The sequence below is a fragment of the Mobula birostris genome, chromosome X (assembly GCF_030028105.1).
Source record: "Mobula birostris isolate sMobBir1 chromosome X, sMobBir1.hap1, whole genome shotgun sequence".
Classification (NCBI taxonomy): Eukaryota; Metazoa; Chordata; class Chondrichthyes; order Myliobatiformes; family Myliobatidae; genus Mobula; species Mobula birostris.
Window position 1 is genome coordinate 40,250,576 of NC_092402.1, and position 26,191 is coordinate 40,276,766.

At 39.9% G+C, this 26,191-nt stretch overlaps 1 protein-coding gene across 1 annotated transcript; it reads left to right on the top strand.

Moving 5' to 3' along the window:
• Positions 1–196: 196 nt before the first annotated feature.
• aarsd1 (alanyl-tRNA synthetase domain containing 1) lies at positions 197–26,191 on the top strand. The gene is made up of 12 exons (XM_072249659.1): positions 197–337; positions 5,584–5,712; positions 9,425–9,584; positions 11,379–11,436; positions 14,329–14,485; positions 18,222–18,338; positions 20,417–20,547; positions 21,404–21,470; positions 22,845–22,936; positions 24,029–24,083; positions 24,740–24,834; positions 25,727–26,191. Exons 1-12 carry the CDS (start codon positions 299–301, stop codon positions 25,863–25,865), a joined length of 1,239 nt encoding a protein of 412 aa, XP_072105760.1. The 5' UTR covers positions 197–298; the 3' UTR covers positions 25,866–26,191.

Below are 26,191 nucleotides of genomic sequence, written 5' to 3' on the forward strand. Positions count from 1 at the left end.
GCAAACTTTAAGCAATTCTTGGATAACGTATTCCCAAAAAAATCGTTCATGATATTACATTTGTTATAATAATTTACGAGTATTTCAGTTTATACTTTCATGTGCGCAAACATGACGCAATTGCTAACTCTATGGAATGTCAAAACGACTGATGCAATCCAAAACTGGAACGCGCGATAATGTCTGTCCCTCGCGTCGACCCTTATCTGGATTCGCGCATGTTCAGAGCGGATGTTGAAGCGGAGTGTCCCTATTAATTGTTTTTAAGCTTTCCGAGGTAGTTGCACGGCTTGGCGCAATGGTGTTTCAGTGTCAGAAACAATCCTATTTGAAGGAGGTATGGATAAGCCAGGGAGGTCAAGTAAATAGAGACACATGAGATTGCAGGTGCTGGAATCCGGGGCAGCAAACACTCTAGAAGGATTCAGCATCTGTGGGGGCAGAGGTGGGTCGACGGTTTAATCCTGATGAGGGTTCTCGACCCGAAACTTCGACCTCTACAGTTGCTTCTGGGCCTTCTGGGTTCCCTCAGCAGTTTTTTTTTGATTATTGCAAGTTAATGACTAGAGACTATCAGAGAGGAAATACGAGTCTGGAGGGAGTTTCACAGGGAGGAGGGGAAGGAGGGGCGGAAGAGGATTCAGGGTCGGGAAGGGGCAAGGGTAAGAGCAAAGAAAAAAGAGAAAAATCCTTGAGAGTAGATGTGGGAGTACAAATGTGTGGTTATGTGTTAAGATATATGGGTGGGAGAAGTTAAGTGGTTGTTTTTGTGACTGGAAATCAGTTACCGCCGAGGTTAATTGGGGGTCATTAATCTTTTATGAATGAATTGGACAAATGCAGGGGAATTATAAAAAGATTTGCATATGATGTAAAATTGCCCCTGTCGTGGAGAGTGAGGAATAAAGCATTAGACTGCTGGAGGGCAGATGTTTAAATTGGCAGAAACGTGACAAATGAAATTTAATCCAGGGAAGTGTAAAGCAATGGATGCCATGTGATCTTTAGTTCCATGCTCAAATTTGAACTTGTTTTCAATGATTAGCATCACTTTCACCATGTACCTATTCTAAATCAATTGGACTGATCAATGTGAATGGTGACCCTGCATATTTGTCAGGAAATCACTGAATATTAGTCTATATTCAAACTCCTGCTAATTTTTTGATTTCTTTCCTTTCTTGTTTAAGAGTACAGATTTCAAAAGATCTGAATAAAAGCAAATACAGTGGATTCTGGTTAATTGGGCTATAGGTTAATTGGAGCAGCTGCTTATTTGGGACAACTCTTAAATTAGAGTCAGGTTTAATATCACCAGCAATAAGTCATGAAATTTGTTCTCTTTGTTTATTTGGCACACTATGCTGTTTAATTGGGACAGGAGACGGTTGCCGCAGTTTCTAACTAGCGTCAGACGGTTGCACTTGAATGGCACTTAGACACTACACTGTACTTAGAGTGAACCATTTTTAAATAGTGCAAATTGTGTGAGCTTGTGTTCAAAAAGCAGTGATTTTCATTGCTAATAGTTGGCTGGAAATGAGCAGCAAGACAAATCAGAACTGTTTTGCTCACTGCGGTTTCAAGCATTCAGGCTTGGAGATGCCAGAAATGGCCGGCAGTGAAAATGAAATTATTTCATCTCTTCAAGTTAGAAACAACGAAGAATTTGAAGGTATCGACAAATCACCTTGAATATTACAATTAAAATGAAGATTTGGATAATGCAATCATTGATAGCATTGTATGAAAGCAGTACATGATCTTTTCTAGGTGTCTGTGCCGATTATGTTTATTTGCAATCAGTCAAAAGAATGCAGCAGTGTACACTGGATGAATTCTTTCGCTGATAACTATGAGGATCAAATACACAGTTTTATTGTAGTAGTGTTGATAGTGTTCTAATTTGTTCTGCATTTCATTTAGATACATAATTTGTTACTTGGTTAAATGGTAGTTTTTCTTAAGACCTTTTTAACTATTTCCATGAAACTAATTGAGACAGCCGCTTAATTGGGCCGAAATATACTGGTCTCGATGTGTCCTAATTAACCAGAATCCACTGTTTTAGCAAATCTATTACTATCTATAGAGAGAAAATAATTTGGTGCTGCTAGTGAAGGCCTGTATCAAAATACGAAGGGTGATTGACAAGTTCATGGCCTAAGGTAGAAGGAGTCAGAATTTTAGAAAACCTAGCACATTTATTTTTCAACATAGTCCCTTCCTACATTTACACACTTAGTCCAGCGGTCGTGGAGCATACGGATCCCTTCTTTGTAGAAGTCAGCGCCTTGGACCTCCAGAAAGTGGTCCACAACAGGTGTGATTGATAAGTTCGTGGCCTAAGGTAGAAGGAGATGAGTTATTTACTTCAAGCTTTCTGCATAATCACTCAAAGAGTTGGACTGCACGTGCACGTAATGAGAGCTGTATAACTCATTTCCTTCTACCTTAGGCCACGAACTTATTAATCACCCCTCGTAGGAATGTCTCAGAAAGACATCCCATTGAGCAAAAAGTTAATGAGTAATATCAAAGGGAAAACATTGCAGTAATTGGAGTCGTGCTTTGTACAAAGGAAGTTGACTAGTTGTTGGAGGTCAGTCATTCCAATGTCTGAATATCTTGAGACAGTGTCTTTAGAATAGTCTTTAACTGCTTCATCAATGAATAGCATTCAGTTATAAAGTGAGAGGGGAGGGTGTTTGCATAATGTTCAATTTAATTTGCAACTCTTTAGCAAATTAAGCCATCCATATATACAGGCAACAGGATGCTCAGACGAGTGATAAGTGGCACTTAAAGCCAATTTATACTTGTGCGTCAAATTGACGCCGTAGGTATGGCGTAGCCGCATACCCTACACCGTACCCTACGCTGTACCCTACCCCGTAGCCTGACGCGCACCTCCCCAAAAATGTAACTACGCGTCGCGGCAACGCAGACCGCAACAACTGTGATTGGTCCGCTTGGTAGCATCGCATTTCCTCCTACGCTGCAATAGCTTGCCATTGGGCGACTGAAGGGCAGGGAAGGAACTCTGGCTGCAATGCTTTCCATAAAGCTTTACAGACCTCCGAAATTATGGAGGACCCTGTGCTTGACGCCAGTTTGTAGCTAGCTGCCACAGCCTGTTGACTTCCAGCTGAAGCTGAAACTCGAATGGTGATTGCCAGTCTCTGAGTATACTGTGTGTACACTGATGTGAGATAAATGGTTGGAGACGATGAACCAAATCGTCAAATCTACGTGCTGACATCCGAAAATATTTGAAGTGCATTTCCTCGTCCATGTCTTTCAGTGGCCGGACAAGCACAAAAAATTCACCCTCCTTCAGTTTCAGTCGCCATTGTTTGAAGTTTGAATTTCTTCGTGTTGAAACTCAACACAGTGGCATAGAACCCCACTGCCAACTAGCATTTTGGCGGTGAATTGCAGAGTGATGCAGACGCACCAAAGCATGAGTATAAATGCTCACAACGGCGTAGCCCACTTGCGTAGGCTACGGCATAAGCTAGTACGCACAAGTATAAATCAGCTTTTATGCCAGAGACATGCCCTGGCAATGACCTTATCTGATATGATAGGGTTTAACCACCTGTTCAATGACATTACTGGCAAGAGCCTGTTGATGTACTTACCCAACTGAGTGTAGTTCCATTAATAGTCAAAGCTTGAGTCCATCCAGGACGAAGCAGTTCACTTGACTGGCATCCTATCAACAAGCCTAAACGACTGCAATGTGTACCATCTACAAAGTGCATTGCTGTTAGTTGCTCATGACACTGACAACACCTTCCAAAAACCAAGGACAAGAACAGCAAACAAATGGGAACAGACCCATCTGCATAATTCCCTCCAAGTTACTCGTCATTCTGATTAGGAAAGATATCATCAGTCCTTCACCATTCTTAGGTCTAACTAAATACAGTCAGTTGAGAAGTTTCACTAAATCCAATCATGCTCAAATACCAGAAAATTAATACGTGACAAAAATCGTACATGGGTTATTGCACAATGACAGAACAAATACTGTGTGCCACAGTATAAGTTTAGAAGGCAAACGAGATTACCGTTGTTTGAAAATTCCTCAACATGTAATTTGGTTCAAGTCGGTCTACTTGAGAAGCCAATACTAGGGTTGTGCTATACTTGAGTGGAAAAGCTACCATTCAATTGACCCCATTCAAGCAGTTGTGAAATAGAAAATAATTAATCTGCTGCAGAGAAACAAATGCTGGTGACATGTTTATCCACTGCACTTTAAGAGTGTTTTTTTTATTAGTAGACATTCCTCTGTTCTTCTGCATTTATTTAAAAAGTTCTGTAGTTTAATTATAATTTTTCTTAAAGCTAAAGGAAAAAAATTCAGATGCAAAATGTGTAAATATACCAATGGTGATTGAACACTCCTTTTTCCTGCAGGATTCAACTTGTGCCAAGTGCAACTTCTCTTGTGTGAGATGTGCATAAATCCACAAACTGTTGTTTTACCCTTTTTGTGCAATGTTGATCACACTACAAATGGGCAGAGCCCACAGGCTGCGGGCTATTCCAACTTTTCTGCCATTCCTGGGGTTTCTCAGGAGAGGTAACATTTATTTTTCTTATTTAAACAAAAAGGGAAAGATTTTTGTTCAAGTCCTTAAAAATCTTTCAATAACAGCCATCACCCTCATCCTTCCCCCTCAGCTCAGAACTCCTCCAGAATTAACACTGCTCCTACCTCCTTTCCCTGCTTGCCCTCCAAATGGTTCATGCACTAACAGTACAATGTCGTTCTAGGACCTTTTCCTAAAGCTCCTCCGTGGAGCTATTTTTGGAATTACATTTTTAAATCAGGACCTAAAAGTGAATTGGAGACAGCGGGCGAAGCTGGCTGTTGTTGGTCGTAAAACTTGTATCGTGCAAGCAACTGCGTCTTATTTTCCCATAATTTGTGGAACTTTCACTATCAGTGGTAATAAGAGATCAATCTGCTGCATCTAGAGCATTTATTGTTTCTTATATTATTACTGCTGTGACAGTTGGAGTGATTTGCATGCATATGTAGCCACAAAGCAAGCTGTTGGAGTATACTTGAGGATTTCATCACAATGGGACCAGTTTATGTCTATTTTCTCACAGATCCCTCACTAGTTTGCCGAAATGCTCTCCAGTCTATTATTTGCCTGCAAAATGCTGGAGGAACTCAGCAGGCCAGGCAGCGCCTATGGAGGGGAATAAGCAGTCGACTTTTTGGGCTAAGAACTTCCATCAGGTCCAAAGTGTCGAATGTTTATTCATTTCCATCGTTGCTGCCTGACTTGAGTTCCTCCAGCATCTTGTGTGTGTTACTCTGGATTTCCAGTATCTGTGCAATCTCTTGTCCTTATCATGTGTCTAATTAATTTGACTGGATGTTATTTACTTTTTTACAAATAGAGAAGTAATTTTAACATTTTTCATCTTTCAAGGTTTTGTAGCAGATCAATATTTTCATTTTTACTCTTATCAATAGTGTTAATATATTTGCGTACTGCTGTAATGCCCCAGTTACCTTTGTTCCTTTTCTTGTTTACACATTACCTTTCGTTCCAGTTTGAGACTACTGTGGTATCATGTACGCCAGCAGAGCTGAACACCGCACTTCATGGGAAAAAGGAAACACTGAAAGGTTTCAATGTGATCCTTGAGGACACACTGCTATTTCCAGAGGGAGGTGGGCAGGTCAGAATGGTTTGTTACTCAAAGAGTTAAACTGTGTATTTGATTTTGCATTGATTCATGTGAGCAATTAAAGGAAAAAGATCATGCAATTTTGATGCTTAGTGGTTTGTCTTTGGCTACTATACTAAATACATGCAAGCTAATTGTTTTTAACATAGCCCCATGTTCCTCTTCAAGCCATGTACGATTCTGACTTGGAAATATATCGCCAATCCTTCACTGTCATGGGCCGCTATAGTAGCGTAGAGGTTAGCACGACACTGTTATACCTCAGGGCGTCAGAGTTCAATTCCAGTGTCCTCTGAAAGAAGTTTGTACAACCTTCCTATAAGCTCTTGGGTTTCCTCTGGGTGTTCCTGTTTATTCCCACAGTCCAAAGATGTACTGGTTAGTAGGTTAATTGGTCATTGTAAAATCTCCTGTGATTAGGCTAGGATTAAATAGATGTGTTGTTGAGCAGTGCGGCTCGTTGGGCCGGAGGGGCCCGTTCCACACTGTATCTCTATATAAATAAATAAAAATTGAATTTAAATCTTTTAGCTCTCTGCCCAGCAACATTGTGGGAGTAACTTTATCAGAAGGACTGCAATCATTCACAAAGTTAGTTTATCATCACCTGGACAATGGCAATTACAGATGAGCAATAAATGTTGGGGCTGAGCTCCCGTATGTTTATGAAACAAGACTACAGTATCTCATGACCTAGTCTAACCAAGTGGGTTATTTCCCAAGGGGGAAATTTCTCTAATCTTTATCATGATTTGAAACTTGCTTTGAACAATACATTTGTTCATGATGTGAAAATTACTGTTGAGTCAAATGAGTGAATAAAAGTAGTCTTTGCTCAGAGAGAGGTACAAACTCATTTTGAAGTGTGCAGTGCATTAATGGAACTCTAATCTCCTCAAGATTAGGTGATAACAGAATTTTTGATGAATGCTGACTCTTTGCTTTAACACATTATAAACCTATACTTATTGAAATTGAATTTCATTCAATACAGATTTTGTTTTTAAAGTTTTGTTTTTAATTTTAGTAATGAGTAAAGTATTTAGATATGCAAGCACGAGGAAATCTGCAGATGCTGGAATTTCAAGCAACACACATAAAAGTTGCTGGTGAACGCAGCAGGCCAGGCAGCATCTCTAGGAAGAGGTACAGTCGACGTTTCGGGCCGAGACCCTTCGTCAGGACTAACTGAAAGAAGAGCTAGTAAGAGATTTGAAAGGGGGAGGGGGAGATCCAAAATGATAGAAGACAGGAGGGGGAGGGATGGAGCCAAGAGCTGGACAGCTGATTGGCAAAAGGGACATGAGAGGATCATGGGACAGGAGGCCTAGGGAGAAAGACAAGGTGGGGGAGGGGGGGAACCAGAGGATGGGCAAGGGGTATAGTGAGGGGGACAGAGGGAGAAAAAGAATGTGTGTATATAAATAAATAACAGATGGGGTACAAGGGGGAGGTGGGGCATTAGCGGAAGTTAGAGAAGTCAATGTTCATGCCATCAGGTTGGAGGCTACCCAGACGGAATATAAGGTGTTGTTCCTCCAACCTGAGTGTGGCTTCATCTTTACAGTAGAGGAGGCCGTGGATAGACATGTCAGAATGGGAATGGGATGTGGAATTAAAATGTGTGGCCACTGGGAGATCCTGCTTTCTCTGGCGGACAGAGCGTAGGTGCTCAGCGAAACGATCTCCCAGTCTGCGTCGGGTCTCGCCAATATATAGAAGGCCATATCAGGAGCACCGGACGCAGTATATCACCCCAGCCAACTCACAGGTGAAGTGTCGCCTCACCTGGAAGGACTGTCTGGGGCCCTGAATGGTAGCGAGGGAGGAAGTGTAAGGGCATGTGTAGCACTTGTTCCGCTTACAAGGATAAGTGCCAGGAGGGAGATCAGTGGGGAGGGATGGGGGGGACGAATGGACAAGGGAGTCGCGTAGGGAGCGATCCCTGCGGAAAGCAGGGGGTGGGGAGGGAAAGATGTGCTTAGTGGTGGGATCCCGATGGAGGTGGTGGAAGTTATGGAGAATTATATGTTGGACCCGGAGGCTGGTGGGGTGGTAGGTGAGGACAAGGGAAACCCTATTCCTAGTGGGGTGGCAGGAGGATGGAGTGAGAGCAGATGTGCCTGAAATGGGGGAGATGCGTTTGAGTGCAGAGTTGATAGTGGAGGAAGGGAAGCCCCTTTCTTTAAAAAAGGAGGACATCTCCTTCATCCTGGAATGAAAAGCCTCTTCCTGAGAGCAGATGCGGCGGAGACGGAGGAATTGCGAGAAGGGGGTGGCATTTTTGCAAGAGACAGGGTGAGAAGAGGAATAGTCCAGGTAGCTGTGAGAGTCAGTAGGGTTATAGTAGACATCAGTGGATAAGCTGTCTTCAGAGATAGAGACAGAAAGATCTAGAAAGGGGAGGGAGGTGTCAGAAATGGACCGGGTAAACTTGAGGGCAGGGTGAAAGTTGAAGGCAAAGTTAATAAAGTCAACGAGTTCTGCATGCGTGCAGGAAGCAGCGCCAATGCAGTCGTCGATGTAGCGAAGGAAAAGTGGGGGACAGATACCAGAATAGGTTTGGAACATAGATTGTTCCACAAAGCCAACAAAAAGGCAGGCATAGCTAGGACCCATACGGGTGCCCATGGCTACACCTTTAGTTTGGAGGAAGTGGGAGGAGCCAAAGGAGAAATTATTAAGAGTAAGGACTAATTCCGCTAGGCGGAGCAGAGTGGTGATAGAGGGGAACTGGTTAGGTCTGGAATCCAAAAAGAAGCGGAGAACTTTGAGACCTTCCTGATGGGAGATGGAAGTATATAGGGACTGGACATCCATGGTGAAAATAAAGCGGTGGGGGCCAGGGAACTTAAAATCATCAAAAAGTTTAAGAGCGTGAGAAATGTCACGAACATAGGTCGGAAGGGATTGAACAAGGGGTGATAAAACAGTGTTGAGGTATGCAGAAACGAGTTCAGTGGGGCAGGAGCAAGCTGAGACAATAGGTCTGCCAGGACAGGCAGGTTTGTGGATCTTGGGTAGGAGGTAGAAACGGGAAGTGCGAGGTGTGGGAGCTATAAGGTTGGTAGCAGTGGATGGGAGATCCCCTGAGCGGATAAAGTCGGTGATGGTGTGGGAGGCAATGGCCTGGTGCTCCTTGGTGGGGTCACGATCGAGGGGTAAATAAGAGAGGAGGTATCCGTGATGCCTCCTCTCTTATTTATATTTAGATATATGCCAGACCAACCTTTGCTTTGGAGATGCTGCAAGGTTCAAAGAGTCAGCACCACTTTGAATGTAATCCACACAGATTAGTATATCCAGTAGTAATTGAAGTCTTAACGTAGTGTGATTAAAGTTAAGTGGTTAGAAATTTAACGTGCTCTGCAACAAATATACCAGTTGAATTAGGAGTGGTTTGTAAGCTGAATGCGGATGAATTTTAATTCATGGAATAAACTAAAGGCAGAACTAACAGTGGAAGAGCTGTCATTATCCAAATGATCCATGGATAACATGAACCAAACTTTCCTTCACGTTAATACCATGTGCAACAGTTAGCAAGATAGAATTTCATCATTGTGTTAAGTTCATTTAATTAAGTGGATAAATTAGCCTGATAAATTTTATTTATTATTCAGATATTAAAAATACTTCAAGTATGGGTGGATTTTGATCTGTGAAAGTGCTTCTTTAAGCTCCTATCATCTATTCCTTATAGCCAGATGATCGTGGGTTCATTAATGATATCCCTGTGTTAAGAGTGACACGAAAAGGAGCTGAGGCTATTCACTTTGTGCAGTCACCCTTGGAGCCATTGTCTAAGGTTCAGCTAAAAGTTAACTGGGAAAGACGATTCGACCATATGCAGCAACATTCAGGTATGTAGTTTATCGTTCCCATTCATTTTCAAAACTTTTAGCATTTTTCTGAAATAAACCATTACATTTGTTGTTTCTATATATATTCCCAACAATAGAGATGGAATTTAAATAAGAAAACCCATTTTTCACTAATTTGTCATAATCTGACAAGGAATGAATTTTCAATATAGCCAATGCCATTGCCATATTTTGATTGCTTACAAATTAATATTTCAGTAGGATTTTTGTTTAGTCTTCAATTCAGTTCATTTGTAAGTGTTTAACAATTCCATATTTTCTGGTGAAGGAGCCTTATATTTCAAGGAAGAAATTTATAGCCTGACTCTCTTCTGACATGTTATGTTGGAAACACAGCCCTGTCTGAGAGACACAAGTGCAGAAAAAGTTCTGCTCAGATGATATATTGGGAAAAGGTAGTGTGTATTATGGTGGTTGTCTTTTTAAAAAAAAACTGAACAACCTGAGAAACAACTCTAGTCATGCTGAGTCCTGTGAGCACTTATATTTCAAAAATGGCTTCTCAGGAGTTCAGTATATCATCCATTTTAATTCTAGTTCCCATTCCCATTCCACCATGTCGGTCTGTGGCCATCTCTATGGTCCCAATGAAGCCACTCTCAGGTTGGAGGAGCAACACCTCGTACTCCATCTGGGTAGCCTCCAACCTGATGGCATGAACATGGATTTCTCCAACTTCTGTTAATTTCTCCTCCCTCCCCCTCCTTTCTTTTTCCACCCCTCATTCCCCCCTTCTCGTCACCTGCCGATCACCTCCCTCTGGTGACCACCTTACTTCCCTTTCTCCCATGATCCACTGTCTTCTGTCAGATTCCTTTTTCTTCAGCCTCTTCCACCTATCACCTCCCAACTTCCCACATCCTCTCATCCCCACCCACCCACCTTCCACCACTCCCAGTTTCACTTATCACCTACACCTTGTACTTCTTCCTCCCCTCCTCCCACCTTATTCTGGCTTCTTCCCCCTTCTTTACCAGTCCTGATGAAGAGTCTCGGCCCAAAACATTAACTGTTTATTCATAGATGCTGCCTGCCCTGTTGAGTTCCTCCAGCACTTTGTTTGTGTTGTTCCAGTATAGCATTGCTAGTTTAAGGGAACTCCAAAAGGGGATGTGCCAGCCTTCTTTTGAGGCCCAATTTTCCAGGCCTACCCTGACCCTTATTTCCTCATTCTGTTTGCTTGTCTCCGATCAAGGCACAGGAGGCTGCAGAGCTTGGTCAAAAGATAAACTGCTGGAGGAATTCAGCAAGTTGAGCAGCATCTATAAAGGGAAAGGAACTGTTGCCACCTTGTGTCAAGACTGTGGTCCTGAAGCAGGGTCTGAACCCAAATGTCGATAATTGCTTTCTTTCCACAAATGCTGCTTGACCTGTTGAATTCCTCAAGTAAATTGTTTTTCTTCTGTTGCCTCAAGTATGATTGTGAGGGCTGTTAAGGATCTATCTGGGAATCGTGGCTATGGCCCCTATTTAATCACTGTCTTTTTTTAATAGATTAGAGTTTTCTGAAATATTTGAAATCACAGGATCAGGAGGAGGTTCTGGGAACTTCAGCAGATTTGTAATGGAGGTCTTGTGCAGGTTCATCTCACCATTTATATCTTGAAGGCTTCTCAGTAAAAGTTTTTGGAACTTATTTCTTAAATAACAGTACATAACTTTTGATTACTGAGCAAGTGTGACATTTAATGTTTTATCTTAACTTTGTCACTTTTCTAAATTATGATTAACAAATATTTATAATTGTGTATCTTTTATTGCATTTCGTTTCAGGGCAACATTTAATTTCAGCCATAGCAGATTCAATGTTTGGTTTCAAAACAACCTCCTGGTAAGCACAAACTGATAAACTGTAATTGTTCCTGATCTCTTCTAATTTCTTCCTTTCATTTATATGGCTTATCATTTAATATATCTTTATTTGAGATTGGCATGAAAAAAACCCACTCAGTTTTTATCAAAACACTGCTAATGTCTGACTCTATGCTAGCCACCCTTCTCATGTTCCTTCAGCTTCACTTGAGTAAAATCAAGCCATGTGACTAATAATTCCAGCTTTAATTCCCCAGAAGAAGTTGATACAGATCCCTTTTTAAAGATACAATTTAAATTCTGGGAAAGCACCCTGAGTTCCATTGGCATGGAGGAGGAGAAGATGGCGATGCGACGCAGCGTGCGCGGCCTCTCCGGTAAATGATATCTGTAATCCGTCAAGTAGAGTACTGTGCACAATTCTGATTTGATGAAGACAGACGTGAGAGTACGGAGGAACATCTGGAGAAACTTCTGAAATGCCACTGTTCGCTGCCACTGTTAATGTGTGGTAATGGGAATCTCCGGAGCAAAAGGCCCGGAATCCTCGGCTTTGCTTGTTTCGGCGGCCGGGGCTAGGTGGATGGCGCTCGGGAGGCTGTATCGGAGGGGCTGGTCGGAGGCTTGAAGTTTTCGGATGGACGGACTCAGTGGCGGCTGTGGTCGACCGCTTCCAATGCATTGGCAGTTGATGGTGCCTGGAGGTTTATGGCAGGGAGTTTCTCCCTTTTGCCGCCTGCTGTCGGGGACTCAGGAGTCGATCGGGACTTAAGACTTTTTTTTACAGTGCCCACGGTCTGTGCTTTATTAAATTATGGTATTGTTTTGCACTGCTGTAACTATATGTTATAATTATGTAGTTCTGTCAATGTTACTTTGGCTTGTCCTGTTTTCTGTGCTATCACTCTGGAGGAACATTGTATCATTTCTTAATGCATATATGCATTTCTAAATGACAATAAAAGAGGACTGAGTGTTCTCATAATCTAATCTAATCTAATCTAATGGTGGTAATTTTTCTGTTCTTCAGTCTTAGCTATGAATTGTCCCTGTAGTTTTATTACTAATAATAAATGAGATACTTTCAGTAGGTAATTTAGAAGAAACTTGTTAGTGTGGTTAAAATGTTCAACACATTACTACAAGTTATCGTTGAAATAAGAAGAATAAATGGATTTAAGGGGAAGATGGATAAACAAAGGAGGAAGGATATGTAGGTGGCTTAGATCAGGCAGTATTGAGGGTGGGTCTCAGAGCTATAAACAACCAGCAGAGACTAATGGTCTGTATGGCCTGTGCCGCCTTTGCATTCTGTTTAAATCTATATCTCCATTTTTGTTCAGTGTCAGACTTTCCTAAACCTGATTAATACCATTCTTCATTTATAAATTTTGAGGTCTTTTCTCCAGAGGTAAATACTATTAATCATTGGGGCTTCTGTTTGTTATCTAGTGTCCTAAGGACTGAAGCATTCTAAATGCGTAACGAACCTGTACTTTTAAAGCTTACTTTTCTTGCTGAAATGATGGGTAATGTTGTGGTTTGTGGGATATCCAGACAAATCTATTGTATTTTCCAGTCATCATCCCATACCAGCTATCTTTATAAGGCGGCTGGTATAAGGGTTTAGGAAACAAACCTATATTTTTCAAATTAAAACTAAAATGTTGGAAGTACTGTGAAGGCCAAGCATATTTGTGGATGGAGAAATGGTTACTGATTCATGTTGAAGACTTCTTCAGAACTGGAAAAATGATGCAACATGTTAGTTTTAAGATGCATAAAAGAGTGGGGGAGGGAGTGATTTTTTTTTAAAAAGAGAATGTCTCTGAAACTGTGAGGTAAGGATTACTTAAGTAATCCTGGTGTTTACAGAGCCATCTGGTTAATAATTAATGAGGAGGGCAGTGTAGTACAACGGGGACAGGTTGGTAGGGGACTTTTGTCTTGCAAAGGAAGTGTTGAGTGTAAGGCCCATCCTCTCACCTGCTTTATCAATGGTTTGAAACTTTGACACCACTCTTTGCTGGAAGGGTTTTTGGTTCACACACTCATCTCATTAACTAACTCACTGTCCTGGCCCCAACATATTGATGCAATTTCGAAGAAGGCATGCCAGCGGTTATACTTCATTAAGAGTTTGAGGAGATTTGGTATGTCACCAAAGGCTCTAGCAAATTACTACAAATGTACCATGGCGAGCATTCTGACTGGTTGCATCACTGTGTGATGGTGAGGTCCAATGCATAGGATTGGAAAACGCTCCTGAGGGCTGTAGACTCAGCCAGCTCCACCATGGGCACAACCCTCCCCACCATCAAGAACATCTTCAAATGACTCAAAAAAAAAAAGCAGCATCTGTCATGAAGCATCCTCCATCCAGGACATGCTCTCTTCACATTACCACCATCAGGAACCTGAAGATACACATGCAATGTTTTAGAAATAGCTTCTTCCCCTCTGCTATCGGGTTTCTGAATGGTCCATGAGCACTACCTCACTATTTAACTCACTTTTGCAGTTTTTTTTATTGTAATTTATATTTTTTTTATGTCTTGCATTATGCTGCTGCCACAAAACAACACATTTCACAACTTATGTCAGTGATAATAAACCTTATTTTGGATTCTGATTCTAAAAGGAGGAAAAATAATAATGAGAAACCCAAAGACTGGAGTGAATAAAACTCTGTAAAAATTTCTGTCTGATACTTTAAGGCGAATGTTCGGACAATGTATTTGCTATTATGAATCTGCTTGCCTTTTATGTGATGCTGCTTCTTCCTCAGTTGAGAATTGGTCCTGGTGCCTTCAGTTTATATATAATTGGTTGACAAAATTCTCCAGTGCAAACAGCATTCTCCATTGCAGGAAAAATGTGAGGGAATAATTCTATAATCTTTGTTTTGCAGGGAGTTGGGTCAACAGCGCTGTTTCATTGAACTGGATACGCTTTCTATGACTGATGAGCAGGTTCAAGTTTTGGAGGAGGCAGTAAATGAGAAAATAAGAGAGCACATTCCTGTCAATGTACGAGTCATACCTGTGGATGATCCTGAAATAGAACAGGTAAATGATTGAGAGTTTTGTTTTCATTGTTTTTTGCTGGCTTCCCTTATGCCATGTCCAGTTCAATCCTTGCTCCTAATTGCAGTTTTAATTCCATGTCTGCTTAAATCTTGTGTAAGTGATATTCTTCACCTACAATACCTTTTGTAAGAGTAGGGTTGTCTACAATTTTGTGCTTGCTCAGTCAATTTCAGGACAGACCTTAAGGTAATATACACCATGTTAAATTTCTGTATGACAGATACATAATTTCTTTATTACTTCTACTGCACTAAAATTTGCAGAAGCATAGCAATATATTAAAATAGAACATATCATTTAGGTGAATTGCTTACTGTAAATTGCCCTGAGTGTGTTTGTATGGTGAGAGGAAAAAATTACAGGGAGGAAAGTGGGGAAATGGGATTGATAAAACTGGTCCAAGTGCTGGTATAGACTTGATTGGCCAAATTCTGTCCTGTAGTTGCAGATGAATTTTGATTTTGAATAGGATTTATGCATAGTCAGAAAAAACATGTGTAGCCCCCTGGCAAGCCTCAGGGTCGCTCAACTTGCTGTCGTCTATGGAAACAGCCTTTGGCCCCGCCAAACTGGGTAATTAAGTTTGTGTGGATGCTGTGTGATGTACCCCACCCCACCAAATAACATACAATACACCAGATACGATTAAATGAATTACAGTTTATAGATATTACTGGAACTATATAATTAATAGAGATAAAATATAAAAGGAAAATAAAAGGTGCTACACTTATCAAAGTTCAAGGTCTTAGTGCACAACAGTTGGAGCTCCAGTAATGATCCTCTCTTCACCATTCGATCCCCTCTGACCACCTCGACCTGCCACCTGGGACCCACCCCCAGTGGTCGACCAGATGCTCCACACGAGTCTGTCTCCATCTCCTCTCCTCGCCGAAAACCCTGGACCTCAGACTCCTGCTCAGGGTCTGACCCTGTTAGCCAGCTCACAGTACCTTGTCTGTTCTCGTTCTCTCTCTATCTCTCTATCTATCTATCTCTCTCTCTCTCTCTCTCTCTATCTCTCTCTCTCTCTCTATCTCTCTCTCTCTCTCTATCTATCTCTATCTCTCTATCTATCTCTCTCTATCTCGCCTTCTGCCCAGAAACCCGTGCATCACAATAACTTACACACTAGAAAGAATAACATCTATCCCACTTGGTTCGTTAGCTCTCTTATCAATAACATAATCCAAACAAGCTGCCAGCGGGAGAACTTTCTCAGCAGTTAACATAACAAAGAAGCCATTTTAATTATAACATAACAAAGAAGCCATTTTGATTAACATACGCAGTAACATAAAATAAGAAACCTCCTACACATGACTTGATTGGGATAGTCAGCATGATTGTGTAGGGCACATCATGTATTATAAACTTGGTTGAGTTTGTGAAGAGGTAATAAAGGTGATCGAGGAGTATAAGAAGTAGATATTTACATATATGGATGTTAGCAAGTCATTTGATAAGTTCCCTCAAGGTAGGCTGGTCAGGAAGGTGAAGATGTATGGCATCCACAGTATTAGCTTCCTTATAGAGAACAGAAGGTAGTAGTGGAAGGCCATTATTCTGGCTGGAAGTCTGTGACCAGTGGTGTTCCACATGGATTGGTGCTTGTACCTCTGTTTTGATGTATATAAATGACTTGGATAAAGAATGTAGATAAGTGGGTGAGTAAATTTGCAGACAATGCAAAGAATAATGGAGTTGTGAATGGGATAGAGGGCTGTCAAAGGATTTAGCAGAATGTATATCAATTACAGATATGAGTGGAGGAATGGCAGATGGGAGTTCAATCTGAGCAAGTGAGGTAGTACACCTTGTAAGGTCTAATGTAAGGGGAAAGTACTTTGGGTTTAAGTCCATCGCTCACTGAAAGTTGTCACACAAGTAGATAGTGTAATAAGAAGGCATGTGTTGTGCTTACCTTCATTAGTTGGGGCATAGAGTACAAGAGTCGGGAAGTCATGGTGCAGTTGTATAAAACTTTGGTTAGGCTGCATCTAGAGTATTCTGTGCAAATCTGGTTGTCCCATTGTAGGAAGGATGTGGAGGCTTTGGAAGGGGTACAAAAGAGGTTTAATGGAGTGCTGCCTAGATTAGAAGAGGGTATGAGCTTGGACAAACTTTGTTTTTTCTGGAATATCAGTGGCTGAGGGAAGACTCGCAACTTGTGACCATTTTTAATGACTGCTAGGAATTATAACTGGAATGTATTGACAAGCAAACTTTAAATGTAAGTTTATAGTTATTTTCAGGAGCCTAATCCTTTAGTAAGCCAAGCCAAGGGTAGCTCTCCCTCTTATGTTTGAGTGCGCCTGACGTGAGGAATTGTACAAAAACTTGATCCTGAACTCTGTTTGGACTTTGCAAGAAGGAGAAATTGTTGATGATCTGGAATGGAAACCCTGGTTATTTTCTCTTTCCTTGCCAAGTCTATCCGTTTTTGTGCTGCACCCAAGTATTGTTCTCAGTTACTGCATTCAGTCAGAATTATAATTATCCATGTCTTGGAAACTGAACCTGTGGTCTTTCATGGTATATGGCTTGATGTTACACTAGAAGAACATCAAGTAGGTAATAACTAAGGGCCCTCTGTCAGTAACACACCGAGGCTATATAAGATACTGATTTAGAAGTGTTGTGTGAACAAGGAGGACACCAAGTTAGTTTATTATTGAGGGCGCACCCATGTTACCAAAGTCTGCCATTGGAATACAATGGTGGACACTAACTCAATGCACCATGCCACTTGATAGCAGTGTAAATTCACAACTTTTTGAGTTCAAGTAGTTACTAAAAGGAAAATTCATTAATGTAAAATAGAATGAGCAAAGAAAACTTGTCAAAAACATACAGATATAATGATTGCATTATATGTGTGACTGGTCTGTAAGGCAGGCGACAGGCTGAAGTGGGTGTGACCAACCTGGTCATGTTTCTTTCCACTACCTTCACTCCAATAATACAGTCAAGTACATTAAGGAAGTGCATGTTAGTGTCTGTATTTATAATCTTTTAAAAAAAACCTTTAAAAGCAGTCAAATTTAAATTCCTCGGGTAACATTTTAAGCTTGGGGGTCCAATTCCATAAAACCATGGCACAGCATCAACCCCTTCAGGATTGTATCCCAGTGGTTGACTCATTGTAGATTGGTTGCACTTCTAATGTTAGTTTATATTTCTCCTGTAAGATGAGGTGTTGTGCTGCTGAGTCTCTTGGCACTCGTGGGTGTCTGGCTGCAAAGTCTGGTTGCTGAATTAATGGCTTGTGAACAGATTCTAATGAAGTTCTTCATTAATTGGTTGTGTCTGGAAGGGTATTTAGTAGCAATTTGTTACATCAAAGAATGCCATATTCCTTGCCAATGTTAAAACCAGTAGCATTTATACTGTATTGGAGCAGATCAGCTAAGATAATGTTGAATGGCGGTCCAGCTTGTTGGACCAGATATCCTACTCCTATTATTTTGTGTTTAAGTATGACTTTTACTTCCAGTAAGTTGAATCATGTTCTGTTTTGTAAAATGTACAAAAACACTTTTTTGGCTGAGCAGTTGTCATGCTCCTCTTGAGAGTGAGTGTTTTACTTCAGAAACTAGAGTTTTAAGTCCTGTAGTGTCAATGTGCAATGTGTTAATGATCTGTCATGGTCAAAATGTTTACAGAATATTTCAGAGTTTTTTTAAAAATTCTGTTAATAATGTTTGCTTTCCAGGCTAGAAGTCAGGGTCTGCCAGAAGATCATGTGGGTCCAGTGCGAATTATTGATATTGTAGGAATTGATGAAAATATGTGTTGTGGAACACATGTATCAAATCTCAGTCACCTACAGGTGAGTAAAAGATTTTACCTTGTTTTTAGTAAATGATGGAGTTATGATGGAGGTAATTTATTGCTTGAAAGCAGGGAAGAACTCATGACATGGTTCAGGTGCTTTGAAGTAGTTTTACACTGGCTAATGAAGTGCAATTTTCATCACATTAAGGTGCATGATTTCAACCTGTAAACAACTTCTATTGTGCTAGCTTACCAAGAGAAAGTTAATTTCTAGCAGCTGTTAATGTCTAGTAGTTCAGTCACAAGTTTTCAAGAGTCTTTAATCTTTAGTCATAAAAATTTTGCCCCTCAGCTGTTTGAAAGTACTGGGAATTAAGATCAGACCAATACTGATCCCACAGCATAAATGAGCAATTGTTCATTGGTGCTTTTCTGAAAATGTGATTGATTTTCTGTGTACACAGACACATTAAAATGTTAATGCTCAAGCTAAGTGGAAACCTCAATTAGATATATTCTTGTGTTACGTACCCCGTAACTGGGTTGCCAAACCAGCAGAAATGGACTACTTAGTTGGAGTCTGGATTACTGGAACTAAGAAAGTTTTATTAAAGAAATAAGTAACACAGTACTCTAATCGTACGGATATAAATGCAACAGGTTAGCAATGATAAAACACACATGTACACAGAACTAGGATAATAGGATCAATCAAGCTCTATCGCAGTCTAGGGGTAAAATGATCAGTCTCAAGTGACTCAGTTCAGTTTAGTTCAGTTCGCAGTAATCGCTGTTGTGCCGTTGGGGAGAGAGAGAGAGCGAATGCTGATATTCAAATTGGATTCGACAGACCTTTGATATTCCTCGCAGTTAGCTTTTGGCGCGAGCCCTTTTTAATGTCTTCTGAGGTCACCGACTGTGACCCCTCCGTTCCGGATACAATCGTTCTTCTGCGGTGAACCCCCCACCCAGGCAAGGGCGGACACACGCACCAGGTTCCCGCCAATCATACCTTCTCACCCTGTGCGTCTATGGTTGGTCCCGCAAGCAGACCTCCAAAACTCCCACCAACTTGTGGGGGCACACCACTTTTCCAGGGTCTCGTTATCTCGTGGTGTCGTGGTGTGTCTTGCCTTAGCGAACCTGGTCCTTTTATCCCCCTGCTGGGGTATCACCTGTCCATCAAACTTCAAACAGTTCAGGTTCAAAGCAACCGGTCTAAACAATACTCGGAACTGTGTCTCTTTTCGTTAATCCCTCTCGTCTCTCTCTTATTAGCATTTTGAATGTTTCCCCCATTTGTCTCTCTCTTATCTCTCTTATCGGCATCAATCTTCCGATAACTTCTGGTATTTTGTCACACTTGGGTGTAAAGTAGTGTAGGCATGTGGCCAAGTGGTTAAGGCATTGGACTAGCGACCTGAAGGTCATGAGGCAAAATGCATTGTGTCCTTGAGCAAGGCACTTAACCACACATTGCTCTGCAATGACACTGGTGCCAAACTGTATGGGTCCTAATGTCCTTCCCTTGGACAACATTGGTGTCGTGGAGAGGGGAGACTTGCAGCATGGGCAACTGCTGGTCTTCCATACAACCTTGCCCAGGCCTGCGCCCTGAAGAATGAAGACAGGTGCAGGTCCATGGTCTCGCAAGACTAATGGATGCCTTTATTTATTTATGGGTGTAAAGTTAAAACCTGACTTAATCTACACGTGGGCCTGGTTTGGTTAGTCAGACTGTAGCCAGATTGTGTACAGTACATTTATTTTTCACTCATATTGACAGCTATATGTTTTATTCATGCCATTTAGCATAACCATGTGAATTGAACAATTTATATGTAGTCTAATGTAGACTTATTTTTTGCTGGACTGAGCTTTTTGTCAGGCTTCCTCTCTTATCGTTTGTTACTGAATCTAATCTAATGCCATAATGCAGTGTCTTGCTCCTCAATCACTGTTCCTCCAGAGTTAGTGACTCCGCTCAACTGATAACACATACAGATCACATGAGTATTTGTTTTTCAAAAACAAAATACTGCAGAAAATGCTTAGCTAGACAGGCAGAAGTAATGCTATTGCTGTTGATCCTATTATAATCAAATTTTAATTTTGTCTTGGTTCATTATTCAGGCTATTAAAATTTTGGGGACAGAAAAAGGTAAGAAGAAAAAAATAAATTTGCTTTTCCTGGTCGGGAACAGAGTGCTAAAGTATGCAGAGAAGAGTTTGAGAGTGGAAAAGGCATTGACATCGCTCCTCAAGTAAGTGGAATATTCTTTATTCTTCCCAGTAGGTCACAATGTAAAATAAATTTACATCGACTTTTGCACTTTACAGCTCTATTTCTGTATTATACTAATTTCTTTAAACTGCATCATTGTAAAAATACCTATGATATGTAGTAATTTTAAGCAATTATGTATTTGGTTGTCAGCTTATGGACTGGCAATATTATAATAGGATTTCAATATATGATTGCAGCTTACAGTTTATCAATTAAAAACTGATTAAAAGGTAGAACGTCTGATTTTGTTGAGAATGAGAAATCTGAGTAAATAGCTTTTGTTGTACTAGGCAGGTTTTCAGGATAATGATCTAGAGCTATAGTTTTTTGTGATTACTTTCTGATGGCATATGACTCTCTTTACTGCAGCTCAGCTTTTCCAGAAGTTGTGTTAGAAGTACCTTTCTCTCTTTATGTTGTTATGATATTGGAGTTCGTGTACATTTACAGCAGAAACAAAACCATAAGGCTGCAGCAACGGCACTCTGGTTTCTTTGAGTGTGTTCTGGGCTGTAGCTCCTTTCAAAGGTAACAGTTGGCTTTGACTGTTAAAGCCATACTTCAAGAACTGCTGGAATGAGAACAACAAGTCTTTAGATTCATGAACAGGCTTCTAGCCCATAAATCAAAAGCTTCTTAAATTATAATTGTTTTAGGGACTGTTGAAAGACTGTTTCAGTCATTGTTAGCCCTACTACCTGTACCATTTCAATATCATGTGAAAGTATAAAAAGCACAAGTTACGCTGTTCAAAATGTGTGATATTTGTTGTGTGTAAAATTAATGCAGACTACTGGCTGTTTGATGTGAATTATCTTCACGTAACTTTGCAGAAATGGACCAGAGCAACACGTTGAAGCTGTGGACAGACTGCAAAAATCAGTTAAATTGCTTCAAAAGGTATTGCAGAAACTTCAGTCTGATTGCATATGTTTCCAATTCAGGACTTTAGTTTGCCACTATGTATCCAAAAAGCAAAATGAAATAACAAGGGAAAATTTTCGAAGATCTTTGGGGGGTGGGGGGGAGGAGTTTTCTGTTGAAAGTTTTTTTGGCTGTAGTGCTGTCTCAGAAAATTATATTGTTTTAAATTTAGTTTTATCATTTTTCAACTGTAGAAATAGTTTGTTTAGAATGTTATCATATATAATCCACTTCCAAAATAAACCGAAGAGTAGCAATACTATTATTTCACAGCATTTAAACCATATAAAATAAATGGGACTAATACCGTCTTATAAATAGGAGAAAAAAAATTAATAGTAAAACACTTGATTAATATCAAAGTCATTTCTGGCCTAATCCTTGCATATTACAACAAGATGTTAGTGGATTTGACAGTAAAGGACTTCAAGTGGACATTCTTTATCATCTGCAGCTGAAGGGATCTTTACCTCAATTGAGTGTTTTTAATTCGTTCTGACAGTATTGTTTTATATTAAATGGTAGGATTTGTTGAAGAAGGAAAATAAATTACAAATTCTGTTGCTTAGGAAGAAGTAGAAACATTCTTTTGTCAAATCCTTGTACATTTTACCTCCAAGCTTCAAGTTAGTTCAGTTGAAAACTATATCCCACCTGCATCCAGCTGTGAGTGCCACATGATTACTTTCAACTTTTAGCTTTCATGTCAAACAATTAGTTCCAATGTACTTGCTAAATGGTTACTAAATTTATGCAATCATTTTCATGTCCTATCGCAAACAATTTTAACTCATGAGTTCCTTGTATTTGATATAATTTTTCTTCTTGGTGTCATATTAACATGCCAGTAGAATATACGAGGGATTTGTATACAAATGTCAATTTGAATTTAGTTCACTTATTCAATGTGAGTGTTGTCAAGATCAACAACTTTAGTCATCCTCAATTGCTGTTGAAAAGGTAGTGATGAGCTGTGTTCTTGTTACTGTATTCCTTCTGGGGAAAGCACTCTACCTCCCATAGTGTTATGAATAGGGCCTTCTAGTATTTAGATTCAGAAATCTTAAAATTTTACACAAATTTACATTTAAATAAACGGGTTTATTCTGAGGCCTAATGCTACGTGCTTCAGAAATCAGAGTTTGAACTTTTGCACAAGTGTTTTTATTAGTAGAAAACCTTTTAAAATAATACCCTAACTCATATTTATAGTTAAAACAGGTATTTTGTAGCTGCCACCAGATACTAGACTCTGGCATGTACGTAATTATATTATATTAGTTTGAGCAATCTTGGGAAGAACTTAGCTCTCAGATAGAATATTCACGATGCCTCTTTTTTAATCTGAAGAATAACTTGAGTCTGCTCAGGGATTTGGCTCTGTTGACTGCAAAGAACTTTAAAAGTGATCCAAACAAATGCAAGATACTTGTTTTGCATAGGTGAGTAACTGGATATTCTACCAATATTCTTAACATATGATAAAGATGGTTGAGTTTTGGGCACAGCTCTTGCATTATTTCATTGAAAGCAACGGCAGATAATTAAGTATTATTGTTGCTGAGCACCTCTGCATCACTGATCTCTTTTATATCACCTGAAACTTAATGGGACCAGCTAAACACGCCCACATGAATAGAGCAGAGACTAAATGTTCTGTGGCAAGTTATTCACTTCCAGTCTCCCCAGAGCCCTTTCATCATCTATATGGCACGAGTCAGGAATGTGGGGGAATACCCTGCATTTGTCTGCATTTGTGTAGCTCAAATAGGTTCAACACCAGTTGGGACAAATTAGCATTCCATCATACACCTTAAACATTCAGTGTCTCCGGTAGAGTATGGCTGTAGTGTGCACCACCTGCTGGATCCACTGCAGAGATTCTACATTCTTGAGCAACTTCTCCTAAACATTATAGAGAAGGGGAAAGACAGCAGGAAATGGCAACATCCCCAGGTACAGATTCCTCTTGAAGTTGCTACATTAGTCTGATTGGTAGTTATATTACCTTTCCATTGTTGGTGGTATTTATATTAGTACACCATATTCCACAGCACTGTGGATACCTCTTCATACAGGCTGCAGCAGATAGTTTATTGGAGACGTTGGAAACAGTTAACAGCTACTAGGTGATCGAAGCAATCTTTCCTGCTGTTGTTTGAGGAAACCTGAGCTCGCCTGATTGGTTTGATACGAATGGAATCTTAAAGATAGTTGAAACGGTGTGTAGAAATTGCAGAACGTTCAGAGCTTGGTTGGGTCGAAAAAGGGACTTGAGAAGAAAGGTTTCACGTGGAAGTTGGTGGCTGTATGGAACGAACTGCCAGGAGACACTGTAAAGCTGCTGTTAGTGCAGACTGGGCTGCTTGTATCTGACACTGGCTACTGGGAGCACTCAAATTTAGACAACAGGGAAGTTTAGTAAATCATACTTGGCTAACATATACTCTGTGGAGAAATCTATAATCATGTATTTCTACTGATTGTTACATTATTATGAATTGGACTTCTGGAACTTGTGTATTTTATTTCAGGAAAGAAGGGGACAGTGAATTTATGAACATAATAGCAAATGAAATTGTCACTGAGGTAAGACAGGGACCCTTTATAGGCAGTGTAAAATAGAGATTATGAAACATTGTCATTTATCCTTCAGATTTGGATTGTTTTACTGTATGCTGGTTCTTAGTTTTTTTTTTTGTCTTGCTTTTGCCCATTCTTTCTTTATGCCTTCTCAAATCCTTTGCCCTTTCTTATACACTCCTAAATGTGAGCCTCAGTGAATCAGCTATTCCAATACAAGCTGCTGCTGATTCAGTTCCCCATGCGTGTGAGTTGGTGATTTCCAAGTTCCCATTCTGACATGGCATACTTCTATTGACGACAATGTTTAAGAACAAATTGAATTTGGAAGTTTCAATTAGTGTATTATTTGACAATTCCCATAACAAAATTAATCAAAACTTGTAGGTATTAATGAACACAAAATTGCCAATCAATAAGGCCACTGGAGTGGACAATAGAAACATGTCACACTAATGCAACCATTAATGGAAATCAAAAAGAATTGTTGCATTAATCTAATGGAACATTTCACCTATACCAAAGTTCAGAATGAAACTGATGCAGAATCCAAAAGCAGAGCATGGTTTTATTTCCCACTGTATGAAAGAAATCACCTTCAGGTAGTCCAGGAATGTTAAGTATTTGAAATATTACTGATGTTTATTGTTTTTTATCTTTAGGTCATACTGCTGTTCTTAACAGTTGGAGATGAAAAAGGAGCAGGGTTATTCCTTTTGGCAGGTCAAGTGGATGCTGTTGAAGCATTAGGAACAAAGTAAGACATTATTGCTTGATTTCTTTATCTGTGTTGGGGCAACTTGCAAAATGGTTGCCTAATATATTTGGAGGGCTTATGCACCACTTTGATCATTTATATTGTCACTAATCATTCATCACTTGGTTTTATAAAAGAGAGAATGTTTTGTAACATAGACATTTTGATGTTTGTGCCAGAGTTCCTGAATACTCAAATAATTCCCTTTGTAAGTACTAAAGTCAGTCCTGTCATGTTAGTATTCCCTTCTATACAAAACAAATTTTTGCTTACTCATTATGTGCCCCAAAATTCTTCCGGGGAACTGTGCAGTGACGTGAACATCACAGGTCTGGGGGATTTTTCTAGTTTTTGACCTCTTAACTGATAGAAGTTGTCGACATCTAATTTTTTTTTTTAAAACAAGATAATGAAAATGTTATTTCTGACTTTACCCCATTTAAAAAAAAATACTGTTTGAAGCTGATGTTTCAACACCACACAAAATTAGCAAATAGTAATAAGAAACGTGAATGACGATTTCAGTGTCCTGTTTTGTTGCCCAGCAGAGACTTGGTTCTTCTTTTAAGAAACAGAAGGTTGAAACTAATATATCATTCTTGTAAATATCTCAGGGTTGATGATGGTGGGGTGGCTGAAGTTTCTCTCAATTAAGTTAGGAATTAAGAGGGAGGGAATTAAATGGAGAAAAGGTGGGAAAGAATTGTTACCACAAACCAAATCTATTATATTCTGTTCTTCATATAGTGAAAACAGGGTTTTATCACACTGCTTGGGGAAAGTACTTATTAGAAAAGAGCAATGGCATGGTTTCAATAAATTTTTAAGGAGAGTATAATTTCCTGGCTGATTACTTAGTGGAATTTTTGACTTGTTTTTTTTTCAAATGCAGAGTTGCTGGAATCCTTGATGGAAAAGGAGCTGGAAAACATGGTCGTTATCAGGGGAAAGCGAATAAAATGAGCAGGCGTCCAGAAGTGGAAGCCCTCCTGCAGCAATATGTGCTCATGAAGGACAAAAAAGAAGAATGAATTTACAGAGGAGATAGATGAAAATTTAAATGTTTGGCGTTTTAGTTTTATTTGAAAAATACTTCCTCTTTAAATGAATATTTATATTAATTTGGTATTACTATATATTTTCTCTCACATCCAACCTTGTAAGTTCAATGTTAGTACCAAGTTGGTTCCAAAAGGAAGTGAGGTTACCTCAGGGAAGCACTGTTTCTCCTTGGCACTAGATTCAGGCTGTATTCACTTTGTAACTGTGAGTCAGAATGAATGATGAAAGTATAATCACTCTTTCCTACCAAAGTTTTGATTGTCATATCAAGTTTAATAAATAAAATGATTCTGTC